We start from the raw sequence: 16,084 nt of genomic DNA, 5'->3' as shown, positions 1-16,084 counted from the left end.
CATGTGCCATGGTTGATAGGTTTGCCGCACCCATCAACCCATTATCTAGGTTTTAAGCCCTGCATGCGTTAGGTACTTGTCCTGATGCTCTCCCTCCCCTTGTCCCCACCCCCCCGACAGGCCCCAGTGTGTGATGTTCCCCTCTCTGTGTCTGTGTGTCTCATTGTTCAGTTCTCACTTATGAATGAGAACATGTGGTGTTTGGTTTTCTGTTCCTGTGTTAGTTTGCGGAAAATGATGGATTCCAGCTTCATCCATGTCCCTGCAAAGGACATGAACTCATTCTTTTTTTCATGGCTGCAGAAAACCTTTTTTTAATCAGGAGGAAAGTCTGGGATTTGAGATCTGACAGCAGGAAATGTTTTCCACATGCCAGCAGGCTAACAAAAATACATGGGCATAATTGTTTCTTGGGACATCTTTCATCTGTTGTTTGAGGATAATATTAAAATGTTTCTTTCTTTCTTTTTTTTTTTTTCAGAGACTAATAATCTAGAACTATCTCAAAGCTCAGGAACTTTTCCTTCTGGGTATTATTATAAAGACCAGTGGAGGCCCAGAAAGTTTAAGATGCGTCAGTTTAATGACCCTGACAACATTACAGAGTGCTTACAAAGAAAAGTGGTGCATTTATTTGGGGACTCAACAATCAGGCAATGGTTTGAATACCTTACTACGTTTGTTCCAGGTTGGTACTTTGCTTTTTGTTTCATAACTCTTTTCCACATTAGCTTTGAAATAAGCAGACTCACTCAGGTGCCTGAAGAAAGGTTATCAGGTGAAGAAACACGTATTTCTCTGAAGGACTGAAGAGGTACCCAAATCCTGAAGAGATGCGTGACAGTTTCTGATCAATAGCTGTGTCATGTCGTGTTGTATTCATGGAAGCACTGGGTTCTCATTGAGGTTTATGCCACTGATGAGCTGCATGACTTTGGACAAGTCATTTACTTCTCAGGGCTTCATTTCTCCACGTGTGAAGTGAGACAGCTGGACCATGTCCCTTCACCGCTGTCTTTCACTTCTGATACTCTGTGTCGTGAAATGGAGGTGGACATTTCTAGTTGTTTCACCCCTACTTCTGTCTCATCCAACTTTAAGCTTATAGCAGCTGTAAGTAGAAGGAGGCAGCCAGACATACTGTTGTCCATTTTAATGCATTCTTGCAGCAAAGCCATCCCGGTGTTATCCGTTGGGTCTGTTGGGGTGCCTCTGAGGGGGAGTTGGCTCCTCCTGAGGGAGTCTGGGTAGGCTCCGCATTCTTAACTTCTTGATTTCTCTGTGTGGCTCTGGGGCTGTTCTCCAGACTCAGAACAAAACCCCAATGGCTGGAGGCCCACTCCTTCACAAGGGCATTCTTCTTTCTGAGAGGGGTGTGGATGAGGTAAGGAAGGTGAGATCTTGGAGGAGTAGAAGTAAAGACCCTGCTTCCAATTTGGAGAGCTGATAAATAGTTTCATGGGAACTGTTTTTAATGGCTATGTGTGGACAAGGCTTTTAATAAAGTAAAGCCTGATGGTTTGTTGTGAGTTGTTTGTGATTCTTTTAATCAACTCTTTTATTTATTAGGTCAACTTAGTTGTGTCGTTTGATTGAGACGAGGTTTCACTCTATCTCCCAGGCTGGAATGTGAAGGTGTAATCAGGGCTCACTGCAGCTTCAACCTCCTGGGCTCAAACGATCCTCCCACTTCAGCCTCTCAAGCATTTGGGACCATAGGCATGAGCCGCTTTACCCGGCTCATTTTTTTTGTATTTTTTTTGTAGAAATGAGGTCTCGTCGTGTTGCTCAGGCTAGTCTCAAGTTCTCATGCTCAGGTAGTTCGCCTGCCTCAACCTCCCAGAGTGCTGGTGGCTCACACCTGGCTTCAACTTAGTTTTAAATTTAATTTTTAGAGGGAAGGGAGAAGTACATATTGTCCCCAAAAGTGTAAAGTCAATTCCGCTTTGTTTCGCTTGTGTTTTTACTTGAAGCAGATATCACTAAAGTGTATTTGGTAAGGTGTTAAGTTATGCATCAGGAGAAGGGAAATGCTTTGTGTGGCGTGATGCTAGGCGAGGTGCGATGTGGCGCTGGCCAGGGAGGGCCAGCTTGTTGTTGCCTTTGATAGCAAGGATCACACTGACGGTTTTGCATGCTTCCTACCATATCCTTTACCGACATGTCTTCACCTGCTAAAAATAAAGCCTTGTGTCAGTGCTTGATCTTAATCAAAAGACAGTGGTAGCTCGAGCTTTCTATTCAGTTTAAATGGAGCTAGAAAATCTAGGAAAATCTCGAAGAGAAACCTGGAACTGCCAGGAGAAAAAAGTGAAACCCACTTTAACCTTTAAGAAGAATATATGACAATTATATTCTTTTTGTTTGTTTTTGAGCTGAAGTCTCGCTCTTTCGCTCAGGCTGGAGTGCAGTGGTGTGATCCTCCTGACTCACTAAAATCTCTGCCTTCCAGGTTCACATGATTCTCCTGCCTCAACCTTCCAAGTAGCTGAGATTACAGGCGCCCGCCACCATGCCTGGTTAACTTTTGTATTTTTATTCGATACTGGGTTTCACCATGTTGGCCAGGCTGGTCTCAAACTCCTGACCTCAAGTGATCTGCCTGCTTCGGCCTCCCAGAGTACTGGGATTACAGGCGTGAGCCACCATGCCCAGCCTATAGAACAATTATATTCTGCTGTTACTTCTTCAAAATTGACTGTGAACTCCCTGAGGGCAAGGACTGTAGCTTATCCATGTGAGCATTGCTGGCTTGTAGCACATATAGTAGTGGGAACTAAGTAGGTGCTTAGGAAATATTAGTTGAATTGGGTTGTTAGTATTTACTTAAGGCACTTAAGGGAATATTAAGGGATATGAGACAAATCCTCTTTCCTCACGGGGCACATACTAAGTGGTGAATTATACAGAGTGGTTTTTAAGAATAACAGTGAGTCCCACTGATTTCCTGGGACCTTCAGAATGTCTCCAGGCAACTAGGCCTTGAAATACAATTTAGAAAAGGGAATTCTAACTTGTGATGCTATCTACATCATTCTCATGATAGAGATGGAAGTTTTTCTTTAGGACATTGACATGATTGTTCATCTCTAGGGTACAATTGAAAGTCAAAAGAAACAGGGTTGCTTCTTTCTTTTGCCTATTGCAGAAAGAGGTGTTTGTTTTCATTTTTCAGAATTACATTTGGACTTGCTTTAATTTTATTTTAAAAACATTTCAATTTTAATCAACAGGTAGGTATATTTATGGGGTACAGTGTGATATTTTGATACATATACATTGTAGAATTATATCAAGTAAATTAACATATCCATCACCTCACATAATTAAATTTTTATAGTGAGAACATTTAAAATCTCCCCTTTTAGCAATTTTGAAATATACAGTACATTATTATTTACTACGGTTACCAGGTTGTACAATGGATCTCTAAAACATTTTCCTTCTGAGACTTTGATTAACATCTCCCCATTGCAGCAAACTCCTGGGAACCACTATTCTACTCTCTACTTCAACTTTTTAAAGTTCCACATATAAGTCAGTGTAAGACAAATATTGCATGGGGTTCCACATAACAGACATCTGTGTCTGGCTTATTTCACTTAGCATAATGTCCTCTAATTTCATTCATGTTATTACAAATGACAGAATTTCCCAAAAGAAGTATTTGATTACTAACATGTGCTCATAAAACAGAAGTTAAAGCCCCTGTCTTGAAAGAAATAATATTTATCTGTAGGAGAATAAAATGTAAATGCCAAGTTGATTTTTATAAATTAAATGATTATAAACAGACACTTCTCAGAAGAAGACATACATACAGTCAACAAACATAATGAAGAAAAAGCTCAGTATCACTAATCATTAGAGAAATGCAAATCAGAACCACAGTGAAATTGTGGTTCTCACACCAGTCAGAATGGCTACTACTAAAAAGCCAAAAAAATAACAGATGCTGGCAAGGTTGCAGAGCAAAGTGAACACTTTTACACTGTTGGTGGGAGTATAGATTAGTTCAACCCTCATGGAAGGCAGTATGGTGATTCCTCAAAGAGCTAGAAGTGGAGCTGCCATTCAACCCTGCAATCCCATTACTGGGTATATACCCAGAGAAATATAAGTCATTCTGCCTTAAAGACACATGCAAGCAAATGTTCATTGCAGCATTGTTCACAATAGCAAAGACATGGAATCAACCTAAATGTCCATCAGTGACAGACTGGATAAAGAAAATGTGGTACATACACACTGTGGAATACTATGCAGCCATTAAAAAGGCTGTATCTTTTTTTTTTTTTTTTTTGAGACTGGGTTTCACTCTTATTGCCCAGGCTGGAGGGCAGTGGCATGATCTCAGCTCACCAAAACCTCTGCCTCTTGGGCCCAAGCAATTCTCCTGCCTCAGCCTCCCAAGTAGCTGGGATTACAGGCATGTGCCACCACACCCAGCTAATTTTGTATTTTTAGTAGAGATGGGGTTTCTCCATGTTGGACAGGCTGGTCTCGAACTCCTGACCTCAGGTGATCCCCCTCCGCCCTGCTGAGATCATGCATGTCTTTTGTGGGAACATGGGTGGAGCTGGAGGCCATTATCCTTAGCAAACTAACACAGAAAACACTCCATGTTCTCGCTTGTAAGTGGGAGATAAATGATAAGAACTTATGAACACACAGAAGGGAGCAACAGACACTGGGGTCTACTTGAAGAGGGAGAGTGGGAGGAAGGAGAGGAGCCGAAAAGATAACTGGTACTGGGCTGAAAACCTGGGTGATGAAATAATATGTGACATGTTTTCCTATGTAACAAACCTTTACATGCACCCCCAAACCTAAAATAAATTAAAAAAAAATTTAGATTAAAAAAAGGGCACAATACAAATAGCAACATTTCTTGGCCTAATAATTAAAGAAAAAGGGGTTATTTTGTTTTTTAGGCATAGACACGTGTAGAATCTATAACTGATGGTGTTATTTATAAGGAATGTTATGTTTGTGGCATAATTTAAATAATAAATATGTTAGAATAAAGGCCCATTGATAGACAAAAGGGGGCAGAATACAGTGAAATAGGTATTCCCTTTACATTTATATTGTACCTTTTCGTTGTACTTAAAAAAAAAAAAAGCTGATTATTTGAAGCTACTTAATAAGGTAGAATCAAAATATATGTGCTTGGTGTGAATGTTTTTATGAACTTGAGTTTTCCTTGTTTCAGATTTAGTGGAGTTTAACTTGGGTAGTCCCAAGAACGTGGGCCCCTTCCTTGCAGTGGACCAGAAGCACAACATCCTGCTCAGATACCGCTGCCACGGCCCGCCCATCCGCTTCACCACCGTCTTCAGCAGTGAGCTCCGCTACGTGGCGAATGAGCTGAACGGCATCGTGGGAGGGAAGAACACGGTGGTCGCCATAGCCGTGTGGTCTCACTTCAGCACCTTCCCCTTGGACGTGTACATCCGGCGGCTCAGGAACATCCGTCGAGCGGTGGTTCGGCTCCTCGATCGGAGCCCGAAGACGGTGGTGGTCATCCGGACGGCCAATGCCCAAGAGCTGGGGCCTGAGGTGAGCCTTTTCAACAGCGACTGGTACAACTTTCAGCTGGACACCATTCTTCGGAGGATGTTCTCAGGGGTCGGAGTATATCTTGTGGATGCCTGGGAGATGACCCTGGCCCATTACCTCCCACACAAGCTGCACCCTGATGAAGTTATCGTGAAGAACCAGCTGGACATGTTCTTGTCCTTTGTGTGCCCCTTCGAGACCTAGCCTGTCCTGGAAGGGACTGGAGGAATCATATTCAGTGACCTTCTCAATTGACCTGAGCTACAGAAAGTGGCCCCAGTGAGAGACGACTGCCGTGAATAAGTATAACATTTCAAAAGAGCAGGACTTTATATGAGGAGCTTAGAAAATGCAGGTCACATTTATATCTACCTATAGGATTTTATCCAATCTTGACTTAGCCGTGGTAGAACTCTTATTAACAGCATCTGTACACTGTATTGCTCTTGTAACCAAAGATGCTAATGAGTGTATTTGAATTAGCTTCTTCTGGGAGGGGCGATTACTTTGCTAAAGACTATGAAACGTGTTCTGATGGAAGGGACAATGGCAGAGTGTTTGTAGCTTATCTGGTAAAGGGAATCGAGTGCATCTGCATGAGTAGCACAAGCAGTCCGTCTTCTGGGGGTCAGTCGGAGGAAGCTTGCGGTCAGAGGCTTTTGCACTGAAGACTGCTGCATCTCAGGAGTTTCTCTTGATGATCTACCTTTTCTGAATTACTTGAAAAGGCCAGTGTACTTGGTTCGAATTTTATAGTGAGAATATTTGCAATTTCCTGCTTTTATCTAGAAAAGAAGCAAAAGGGAAATAAGCAGTATGTATAAAATCTGTGTTTGGAATTAATATTTGCATTTGGTGATTGTTTTTTATTTGATCCAGCTAAATTTTATGTGTTGAATACTTACTCTAGAATAATTACTTTTGGAACTGGAAGGGGAAATCTGTAAACAGAAATTTATTTTTATGTTCTGAAATTTGAGGGTTTTAAGAATTGACTTTTATGTAATGAATGCTATTGTATTATAAAGCTGTGAAAGTTTTTCCCGCCAATTTCAGATGTTTTTCTTGTTATTTTGAACTACTTACCAAAATTAGAAGTTAAAATCTAATTAGAAATTAACAAGGTATTTTGGTATTTCTTGATTTTTTTTCCTTTTTTTTCGGTTATTTTCTGATTTGAGCATAAGGTACACCCATTCGCTCATGCTTGGAAGAAACTACTATTCCTACTGGCTATCTAAGAATAAGAGAATTATTAATTTTATTTGACTTATTAATTTCAAATGAGTTCAGTTAATTTGGGATCATTTAGTAAGTACTTTTTTCTTTTTGAGCTGTGACAGATCGTAGTTTAGTTTAAGTCTCTCCTAAGTGGACATGTGACGAAAGTAGGCAGGCTTTAGAGAGGAAGACACATGCTTGAAGTATGAAAAATATGTACCCTTAGAAGAATGGGTCAAATAATTGGAGTTTTTAATTAAAACAGAGGGCCCCCGATCTTACGTTCCTATCCCTGAGGAACACCTTCAAGTTTTTAACGTATTTTATGAGGAAAGAAGATTTTTAATTGTTTCTGAGTCTGATGAGGTAGTAAAATGTATTAAAACAGCTTAATTTTAATAGTCCTTAAGCTTTACACTACCTAAGGATTACTTGTAATATCTGACAAAATTGCAGAATTAAGAGTCATGGCGGGGTGCTGTAGTTTAAGCCTGTAATTCCAGCACTTCGGGAGGCCAGGCAGGAGGATTCTTTGAGGTTGGGAGTTTGAGACCAACCTGGGTAACATAGCAAGCCCTGGTCTCCACAAAAAAACCATTTAGCCAGGCATGGGCCTATAGTCCCAGCAATGAGGGAGGCTAAGGCAGGATGACTGATTGAGCCCAGTAGTTTGAGGCTGCAGCGAGCTGTGATTGCACCACTGCACTCCTACCTGGGCAACAGATCAAGACCTTGTCTGTGAAAAATTTTCTTAAATAATAGAAGAATTAAGGCCAGGCATGGTGGCTCACATCTGTAATCCCAGCACTTTAGGAGACCAAGGTGGGCTGATTGCTTGAGCCTGGAAGTTCAAGACCAGCCTGGATGACATGATGAAACCCCATTTCTACAAAAAATACAAAAACTAGCTGGGTGTGGTGGCACCCACCTGTAGTCCCAGCTACTTAGGAGGCTGAGGTGGGAGGACCGGGTGAGCCCAGAAGGCAGAAGGTTGCAGAGGTTGTAGTCAGCCTTGATTGTCCCACTGTTCCCCAGTCTGGGCAATAGGGCGAGACCCTGTCTCTAAACAAACGAACAAACAAAAAATCGGGATCCTGATGCCTCTGGGATTTATGGAACCAATCTTTGTGGCAAGGGCTCAGTGATTCTGATGATATTCCGCATTTAGAGAAACACTAAGAGGTAAGACAGAATGAGGGAATAAACATGGCTTGTTTATTCCCAATAACTAATTTAATTTCAGAGGTTTTACCAATAACTAATTTAATTCTGTTCATGATCCAGTACTGTAGGTGATATTAGCTTCATTTTATACATGAGGAACTTGGGTTTGGATTTGAAATAAGGTATGTGACGGTCCATATCCCTTTTTAGCTAAACTTGGGAGACTTTTGTAAAGGGTATTGATTTATTTATTTTTGAAACAGGTTCTTGCTCCTTTGCCCAGGCTGGAGTGCAGTGGCATGATCATGGCTCAATACAACCTTGACCTCCCGGGTTCAAGCAATCCTTCCATCTCAGCCTCCTGACCAGCTGGGACTACAGGTGTGCACCACCAGGCCCACCTAATTTTTGTATTTTTTTATAGAAAGTAGGTTTTGCCATGTTGTCCAGGCTGGTGTTAAACCCCTGGGCTCAAGCAATTCACTCACCTTGACTTCCCAAAGTGCTGGGATTACAGGTGTGAGCCACTGTGCCCAGCCGAGAGGATTTCTTCTCATGAAATAACTTACATTTCCTCAAGGATTTATAAAGGAGGCTGAGGAGTAATTTTCCCAGAAGAATTTTAAAAAGAAAAGAGGGCATTGCTTCTCCAGTGGTTTGGAATGATGCTACTTGATTGTACAAATGATTTCTTATGATCTTGTCTCATTTCTGTTATTTTTTGATTTGGTGACATAGCTCTTAAAGATTTGGTGGCACAGCTTCTTCAGGTATTCTTAGTCACTTTTATCTCTCTTAAAAACATTTTTTTTTTTTTTTTTTTTTTGAGACAGAGTTTCGCTCTTGTTACTCAGGCTGGAGTGCAGTGGCGCGATCTCGGCTCACTGCAACCTCCGCCTCCTGGGTTCAGGCAATTCTCCTGCCTCAGCCTCCTGAGTAGCTGGGATTACAGGCACGTGCCACCATGCCCAGCTAATGTTTTGTATTTTTAGTAGAGATGGGGTTTCACCATGTTGACCAGGATGGTCTCGATCTCTTGACCTCGTGATCCACCCGCCTCGGCCTCCCGAAGTGCTGGGATTACAGGCTTGAGCCACTGCGCCTGGCCCAAAAACATTTTATTAAAACAACTTTTAAGTTCAGGAGTACACGTGCTGGTTTGTTTCATAGGATTTATGTCATGGGGGTTTGTTGTATGGATGGTTTCATCACCCAGGTATTAAGCTTAGCGCCCCTTAGTAATTTTCTGATCCTCTTCCTCCTCCTACTCTCCACCCTCCGACAGGCCCCAGTGTGTGTTGTTCCCCTTTATGTGTCCCTGTGTTACCATTTCTCACTTACCAGTGCGAACAACTTTCATTCCACATCTAATTTGTCTCTCTTCACTCTGGTGTGGAAATTTTGATAAAGATTCCAGTATCACTTAAACCTTTCCCAGAATAATAGATAGAATAATTTAGTTTCTTCTGAAAAGTTTATTTTAGGCTAGTGCCACATGGTTGTGAATATTAACTATAAAATCTAGAAGAAAAATCTACAGATAAAATCCATAATTCTATCATCTGAACACAATGAACAGTAGTATTTGGGTGTATTTTCTTGTAGGTTTTTTAACCATATAGAGAATATGTAATTTGGATCTGTGTTTTTTACACATAAATATTTTTCTATGTTAAATAGTCTTCGTAAGTTATATAGGTCTGCTTAATAGTTCTGCTACTGGAGTTTTCATTAGGTAAGTTGGTCGTTATGGTTGGACATTTAGGTTTACAATATTAAAATTTATATACAATATTAATATTTATATACAATTTCAGTGTTGGAAAAATATGCATTTCTATTTTGGAATGACAGTATTAGTGAATCTCATATTCCAGAACTGAGATGATTGATTTGATGCTACTTGTGACAGACAGAACCCATAATAAAACCTTTCTACACAAATTACAATTTATAGAATTATCCTGCTAAAAGTAACCTTTAGGGAATGTAAAACAGTCCTTTGATGTTCCCATATCATTCACTTTGCCATTCTGAACAACTATCATTTTAATTAAGACCACGTAACAGACACTTGCTGGATATAATTCTTAAGTTTCAGATTGAAACTTAATCGATCTGGTTTAATAACTGAATCCAGTTTCACATTTATCAGCCTGAAAACGTAGTTTGCAGATTGGTAAATCAGGGTACTTGACAAGAATAAATATGGTAAGCCTTTACATATTCATGTGTTACATGCCAGAAATGAGTGTTTCTGGACCCTGTTCAAGGAAATCGTGATCACTGAGAAAGGTACAGGGAAATAAACACCCAAGGGAAACAACAGAACTAAGCGTTCCCAACTTCACAGAAAAACTGCTCAGCATTATCTCTGTGAGTTCTGGGTAAGTTCAGCTTTTTCACAACAGCTAGTCACTAATGCCAGAAAGTCTACCTTCAGTGTATTTATTTTCCTGTGTTAAGCATTATTCAACCTGGTTTATGTCTACAATGTATTATCAGTGTACTTAGGATTCTTGATACCTGAATGTGCAATAAATAAAATTGTGAAGTTGTTAGTTTTTCACTTTGAAGGTGAGACCACAGCCCCTGAGTTCTAAGAGAACCTGGGAATCCTAGGAGAATGGAGGTGGTGGAAGGTAAGAGGGTGGTTGAGGGCAGGAGTTTAAAGGACACGGAAGCTAGGAGAGCACAAAACGTACTCCACCAGCTTTAGTCTGACTTGCCTCTTAAACGTGCGTTTACATTTTAACTTTTTAAAAAAGTGGGCTGGGTGTGGTGGCTCACGCCTGTAATCCCAGCACTTTGGGAGGCCGAGGCGGGTGGATCACCTGAGGCCAGGAGTTTTGAGACCAGCCTGACCAATATGGTGAAACCCCGTCTCTACTAAAAATACAAAATTAGCTGGGTGTGGTGGCGCGTGCCTGTAATCCCAGCTACTCAGGAGGCTGAGGCAGGAGAATCACTTGAACCTGAGAGGTGGAAGTTGCAGTGAGCCGAGATTGTGCTATTGCACTCCAGCCCGGGCAAACGAGGGAAACTCTGTCTCAAAAATAAATAAATAAAATAAATAAACATAAAGGGTGAACTTAAATATATTTATATGTGTGTACACATATTTTTATTTTTAGTATTCTGGTAAAATGAGAGGCCATCAGGCCTCTTTGAGTTTTAAGAGCCTCATGATATGTAACTCTAATCCCCATTTCAACTGGATTTAACACTGCCTAGGGAATACAACTTAAAAAAAAAAAAAAAGCAGTACCGAGATTAGCATCAAGTGTACTCAATGGAAAAGAAGTGAAACTAAGTCACAGCAGAAATCCTTTCAGTGTTGCGCAATGGTTCATCTGCTGTTAAATCCACTCCGTTCCCATTCCCCTTCCCCCCTGAAAATCAAGTGGTCTTCATGTTCCAGGAACATTGCTTTATTTATGTCTCAGATGCCTTGTTCCTTAATTAGTCAATGAAGGCACATGAGGCTCTACTACTTTTTGATTGTATTGTAAAAGGTCACTTCACCCGCCCACTGCCCCTCCCCCCCCACATTTAGGGGCCACACAGAAAAAGCGAAATAAGATGAGGCGAATGTAGTGAGAGGGCAACTCTAATGCCCAGCAGGAGAGTCACTGGGACGTTTTAAAAGGCCGTCTTGAAGGAGAAAGTGTTGCTTGTAGCTGTTGCCTCTGATTCCTCCCCGCGGTTCCAGTCCTGGTCTTGGAGCCGGCCATCCGGGGGAATGTCCGGGACTCGGGTCGATACCTTTTGGCCCGGGAATTTCCAGTGTGCAGAAAAAAATCCACAGAGCGAGCCCTCGCTGCCCCCTCCTCGCCTGCTCTGGCCCTCCTCGGTGCCCACGCAAGCCCGTTCCAAAGAGAGCGTGACGGTATCCTGTGTTGTAGAAAACAGGCTCTTAGCGTCCGCCGCCCCCGTGCGCCCTTCGGTGGCGAACAGAAAGCAAACGCTATAAAGGGCGCCGGGGCGAGGGGCTGGCCTCCTGCTGCCACGAGGTCAGACGGCGAGTGCTTCGGGAAGAAGGCTGCCCAGTTGCTGCTTATCATGTAACCTCAAAAGGAAACGGATCGTCTTTCTCATGCTGTCACCTACTGGGGTTATGATCGCTGATGACAGCTGGAAACAATTGATTTGCTTTTACGTATTTGTGTGACTTGAACTCTTCAAACACAAAGGTATATTTTTATTATTTGGTATTTGGTATTAAAATATCTTAAATGCTAAGATTTTTTTTTTTTTTTCCTTTTACTTTCCTTTTCCCATAGTTGGATTCTTTACTTTGGAGTCAGCCTCTGATGTTTGGGTAGTCATACTTGCTTTGGGGCAAAATATTGGGGTATAGTTTTTTAGAGGAAGAAAATCTGGGATGTTTTTGTAGTTTAGTAATAGCAAGAATCATGTCTGTTTGCTTCAAAGGCCCAGAAAGGACTAAGATGCTAAGGGAGGGGATGGACAGAATGGTGGTGAAATGTCATAAATCTAACGTAACACTTCATCTTCTGTCAATGACCTGTGATATCCCAAGGCAGAAGTCTCCCAGGAGATTTGATATGTGGGTTTAGAGATATACTCTCCCACCAAGTGTCGGTGTGAAACTATATGGGAAAATATATCAGAGTAAATACAAATACTTTATAGCATGCTCTAATTCATTCTTATATTACTTCTGTAAACTTAAAATGTATAAATGGCAATTTTATGAATGAAGAAAGCCTGAAATTTGATGACTTGGCTGGACACCCAGATTCATGATCATCTGTATATATTAAGAGGTTTTGTTTGAAATAATTTCTAAATAGAATGGATTAGAGATTCTCTTCACTGGGATTAGTGAATTTGCTGTAGTGGCTGAAGGTGCTGTCCCCAAGAAGATGACAGTTATGTAAATTTTGAGCATTTGGTAATATATATTCCCTCTATTTAAATCTGACATTTAAGAAATATCCGGCTGGGTGGAATATTTTTTTGCTTCTGTTAGTCCGGCAGTAGGAGGTTCAGACACTAAAAGGAGAGAAAAGTTTCCAAGTGTCATTCACCACCCTGCATAATCCCTGATGGAGCAGGGGATCTGCCCCACAGATCATCTAAACGTGCAGGTAACCATGCAGTCTTTTGATTTGGCTTCAGAGTACAAGGTACAGTCCACCACCCATCTCCACCGTCTTTCTAACATCATTACTGAGGCTGAAGACACAGCTGGGCAGGGTGCAGGCGTGGAGCACGGCAGCGACAGAGGAGTCAGTCTGCGAGGAGTTAGCACATGACATCAGTACACAGCGCAGATGATGGGAAACGTTTGGCAGCATCCTCTCCAGTGTGGAGCGGGTGACCGAGGTCAGCAAAATCTAGCTGTTCAGATACAAACTTTTCCTCGCTGAGGAAAAGGAGGCAGACCCTTCCTTTTACTTGTCTTGAAACAGACCTTGCTCTCAGAGAGCAAAATCAACCCTTTCAGAAGCTACAGAGTCATGGAAAGAAAGGATTATAGAAGGGAAAGATTTTCTAATTGTTCTGAGACTACCAATGAATTGCTCCTGAAAACACCATTTCCTTTTGGCTCATAGCTGACACTGGTCTGGAGGCTCTTGATTTTTTTTCTCCCAGGTTAACAGGAGGATCTTGAGGGCCCTGGCTGAACTTCACCCTTTGGCTTTCTTGGCCTGACACTGAACTCCCGAGGGTGAGAAGGGCTGATATTTCTAAACAAGTAGCGTCCAGGTGTTACCTGGCCCCTGGCGATGTCAAAAAGGGTGGTGGGATGTGTTCTTAGATTTTTCTCTTAAATTAGCCATTTTTTTTGAAGTTGCTGAAAAATTGCTGTGAATTTTACTTATAGGCATTTTACTGTGATTTCATGAGAACTAAGATTTTGTGTGTGTGTGTGGTTTAGCATATATATATATATATATACGCACATACACACACACATATATAAAGTTTTATTTTACTTTAAGTTCTGGGGTACATGTGTGTGTCATGCAGGGTCGTTGATTAGGTGCATACTATAGCTGGCATTTCTCATGTTGTCCCTCCCCACCTTCCCCACCCCATGCTGTCCCTCCCCTAGCTCCTCCAACTGCCCACAGTGTGTAGTGCTCCCCTCCCTGTGTCCATGTGTTCTCATTGTTCAACACTCACCTATGAGTGAGAACATGCGGTGTTTGGTTTTCTGTTCTTGTGTCAGTTTGCTGAGAATGATGGTTTCCAGGTTCATCCAAGTCCCTACAAAGGACACAAACTCATCGTTTTTTATGGCTGCGTAGTATTCCATGGTGTATATGTGCCACATTTTCTTTGTCCAGTCCATCATTGATGGGCATTTGGGTTGGTTCCAGGTCTTTGCTATTGTACTGAGGGCTGCAGTGAACATACGTGTGCATATGTCTTTATAGTAGAACGATTTATATTTCTTTGGGTATATATGCCTAGTAATGGGATTGCTGGGTAAAATAGAATTTCTATTTCTAGATCCTTGAGAAATCGCCACACTGTCTTCCACAGCGGTTCAACTAATTTACATTCCCACCAACAGTGTAAAAGTGTTCCTATTTCTCCACATCCTCTCCAGCATCTGTTGTCTCCAGATTTTTTAATGATTGCCATTGTAACTGGTGTGAGATGGTATCTCAATGTAGTTTTGATTTGCATTTCTCTAATGACCAGTGATGATGAGCATTTTTTCATATGTTTGTTGGCCTCATAGATGTCTTCTTTTGAAAAGTGTCTGTTCATATCCTTTGCCCACTTTTGAATGGGGTTGTTTGTTTGTTTCTTTTAAATCTGTTTTAGATCTTTGTAGATTCTGGGTATTAGCCCTTTGTCAGATGGGTAGATTGGAAAAATTTTTTCCCATTCTGTTGGTTGCAGGTTCACTCTAATGATGGTTTCTTTTGCTATACAGAAGCTCTGAATTTTAATTAGATCCCATTTGTCTATCTTGGCTTTTGTTGCCATTGCTTTTGATATTTTAGTCATGAAGTCCTTGCCTATGCCTATGTCCTGGATGGTTTTGCCTATGTTTTCTTCTAGTGTTTTTATGGTGTTAGGTCTTAGGTTTAAATCATTAATCCATCTGGGGTTAATTTTAGTGTAAGGTGACAGGAAGGAGTCCAGTTTCTGCTTTCTGCACATGGTAGCCAGTTTTCCCAACACCATTTATTAAACATGGAGCCCTTTCCCCATTGCTTGTTTTTGTCAGGTTTGTCGAAGATCAGATGGTCGTAGATGTGTGGTGTTGCCTCTGAGGCCTCTGTTCTGTTCCAATGGTCTATGTCTCTGTTTTGGCACCAGTACTATGCTGTTTTGATTACTGTAGCCTTGTAGTATACTTTGAAGTCTGGCAGTGTGATGCCTCTGGCTTTGTTCTTTTTGCTTAGGATTGTCTTGGCTATGTGGGCTCTCTTGTGATTCCATATGAAGTTTCAAGTGGTTTTTTCCAGTTCTGTGAAGAAGGTCTTTGGTAGCTTGATGGGGGTGGTGTTGAATCTATAAATTACTTTGGGCAGTATGGCCATTTTCACAATATTAATTCTTCCTAACCATGAGCATGGAATGTTTTTCCATCTGTCTGTGTCCTCTCTTATTTCCTTGAGCAGTGGTGTGTAGTTCTCCTTGAAGAGGTCCTTTACATCCTTTGTTAGTTGTATTCCTAGATATTTTATTCTCTTTGTAGCAGTTGTGAATGGGAGTTCACTCTTGATTCGGCTCTCTGTCTGTTACTGGTATATAGGAATGCTAGTGATTTTTGCACATTGATTTTGTATCCTGAGACTTTGCTGAGGTTGCTTATCAGTTTCAGGAGATTTTGGGCTGAGACGATGGGGTCTTCTAAATATACAATCATGTCATCTGCAAATAGAGACAATTTGATTTCCTCCTTTCCTATTTGAATACCCTTTATTTCTTTTTCTTGCCTGATTGCTCTGGCTAGAACTTCCAGTACTATATTGAATAGGAGTGGTGAGAGAGGGCATCCTTGTCTAGTGCCTGATTTCCAAGGGAATTCTTCCAGCTTTTGCCCATTTAGTATGATATTGGCTGTGGGTTTGTCATCAATAGCTTTTATCATTTTATGATAGTGTCTTGCTTTGTGTTTACATTCTCATTTTTCATGGATTTT

General features: G+C 41.3%; 1 protein-coding gene across 6 annotated transcripts in view; it reads left to right on the top strand.

The window, feature by feature from the left end:
• NXPE3 (neurexophilin and PC-esterase domain family member 3) overlaps nt 1–10,516 on the top strand; it is a 44,474-nt gene extending 33,958 nt beyond the window's left edge. For all 6 annotated transcript variants that reach the window (XM_074404440.1, XM_074404438.1, XM_074404437.1 and 3 more), the window contains 2 exons: nt 482–688; nt 5,216–10,516. In XM_074404440.1, the coding sequence (XP_074260541.1) occupies nt 482–688; nt 5,216–5,766 (758 nt within the window). In that variant the 3' untranslated portion in view covers nt 5,767–10,516. The remainder of the gene's footprint in view (nt 1–481; nt 689–5,215) is intronic.
• The last annotated feature ends 5,568 nt before the right edge of the window (nt 10,517–16,084 follow it).

The sequence above is a fragment of the Saimiri boliviensis genome, chromosome 8 (genome assembly GCF_048565385.1).
Source record: "Saimiri boliviensis isolate mSaiBol1 chromosome 8, mSaiBol1.pri, whole genome shotgun sequence".
In the NCBI taxonomy this organism is placed as follows: Eukaryota; Metazoa; Chordata; class Mammalia; order Primates; family Cebidae; genus Saimiri; species Saimiri boliviensis.
Note: the sequence above shows the minus strand (reverse complement) of the source record. Positions and strands in the feature narration are given on the sequence as shown.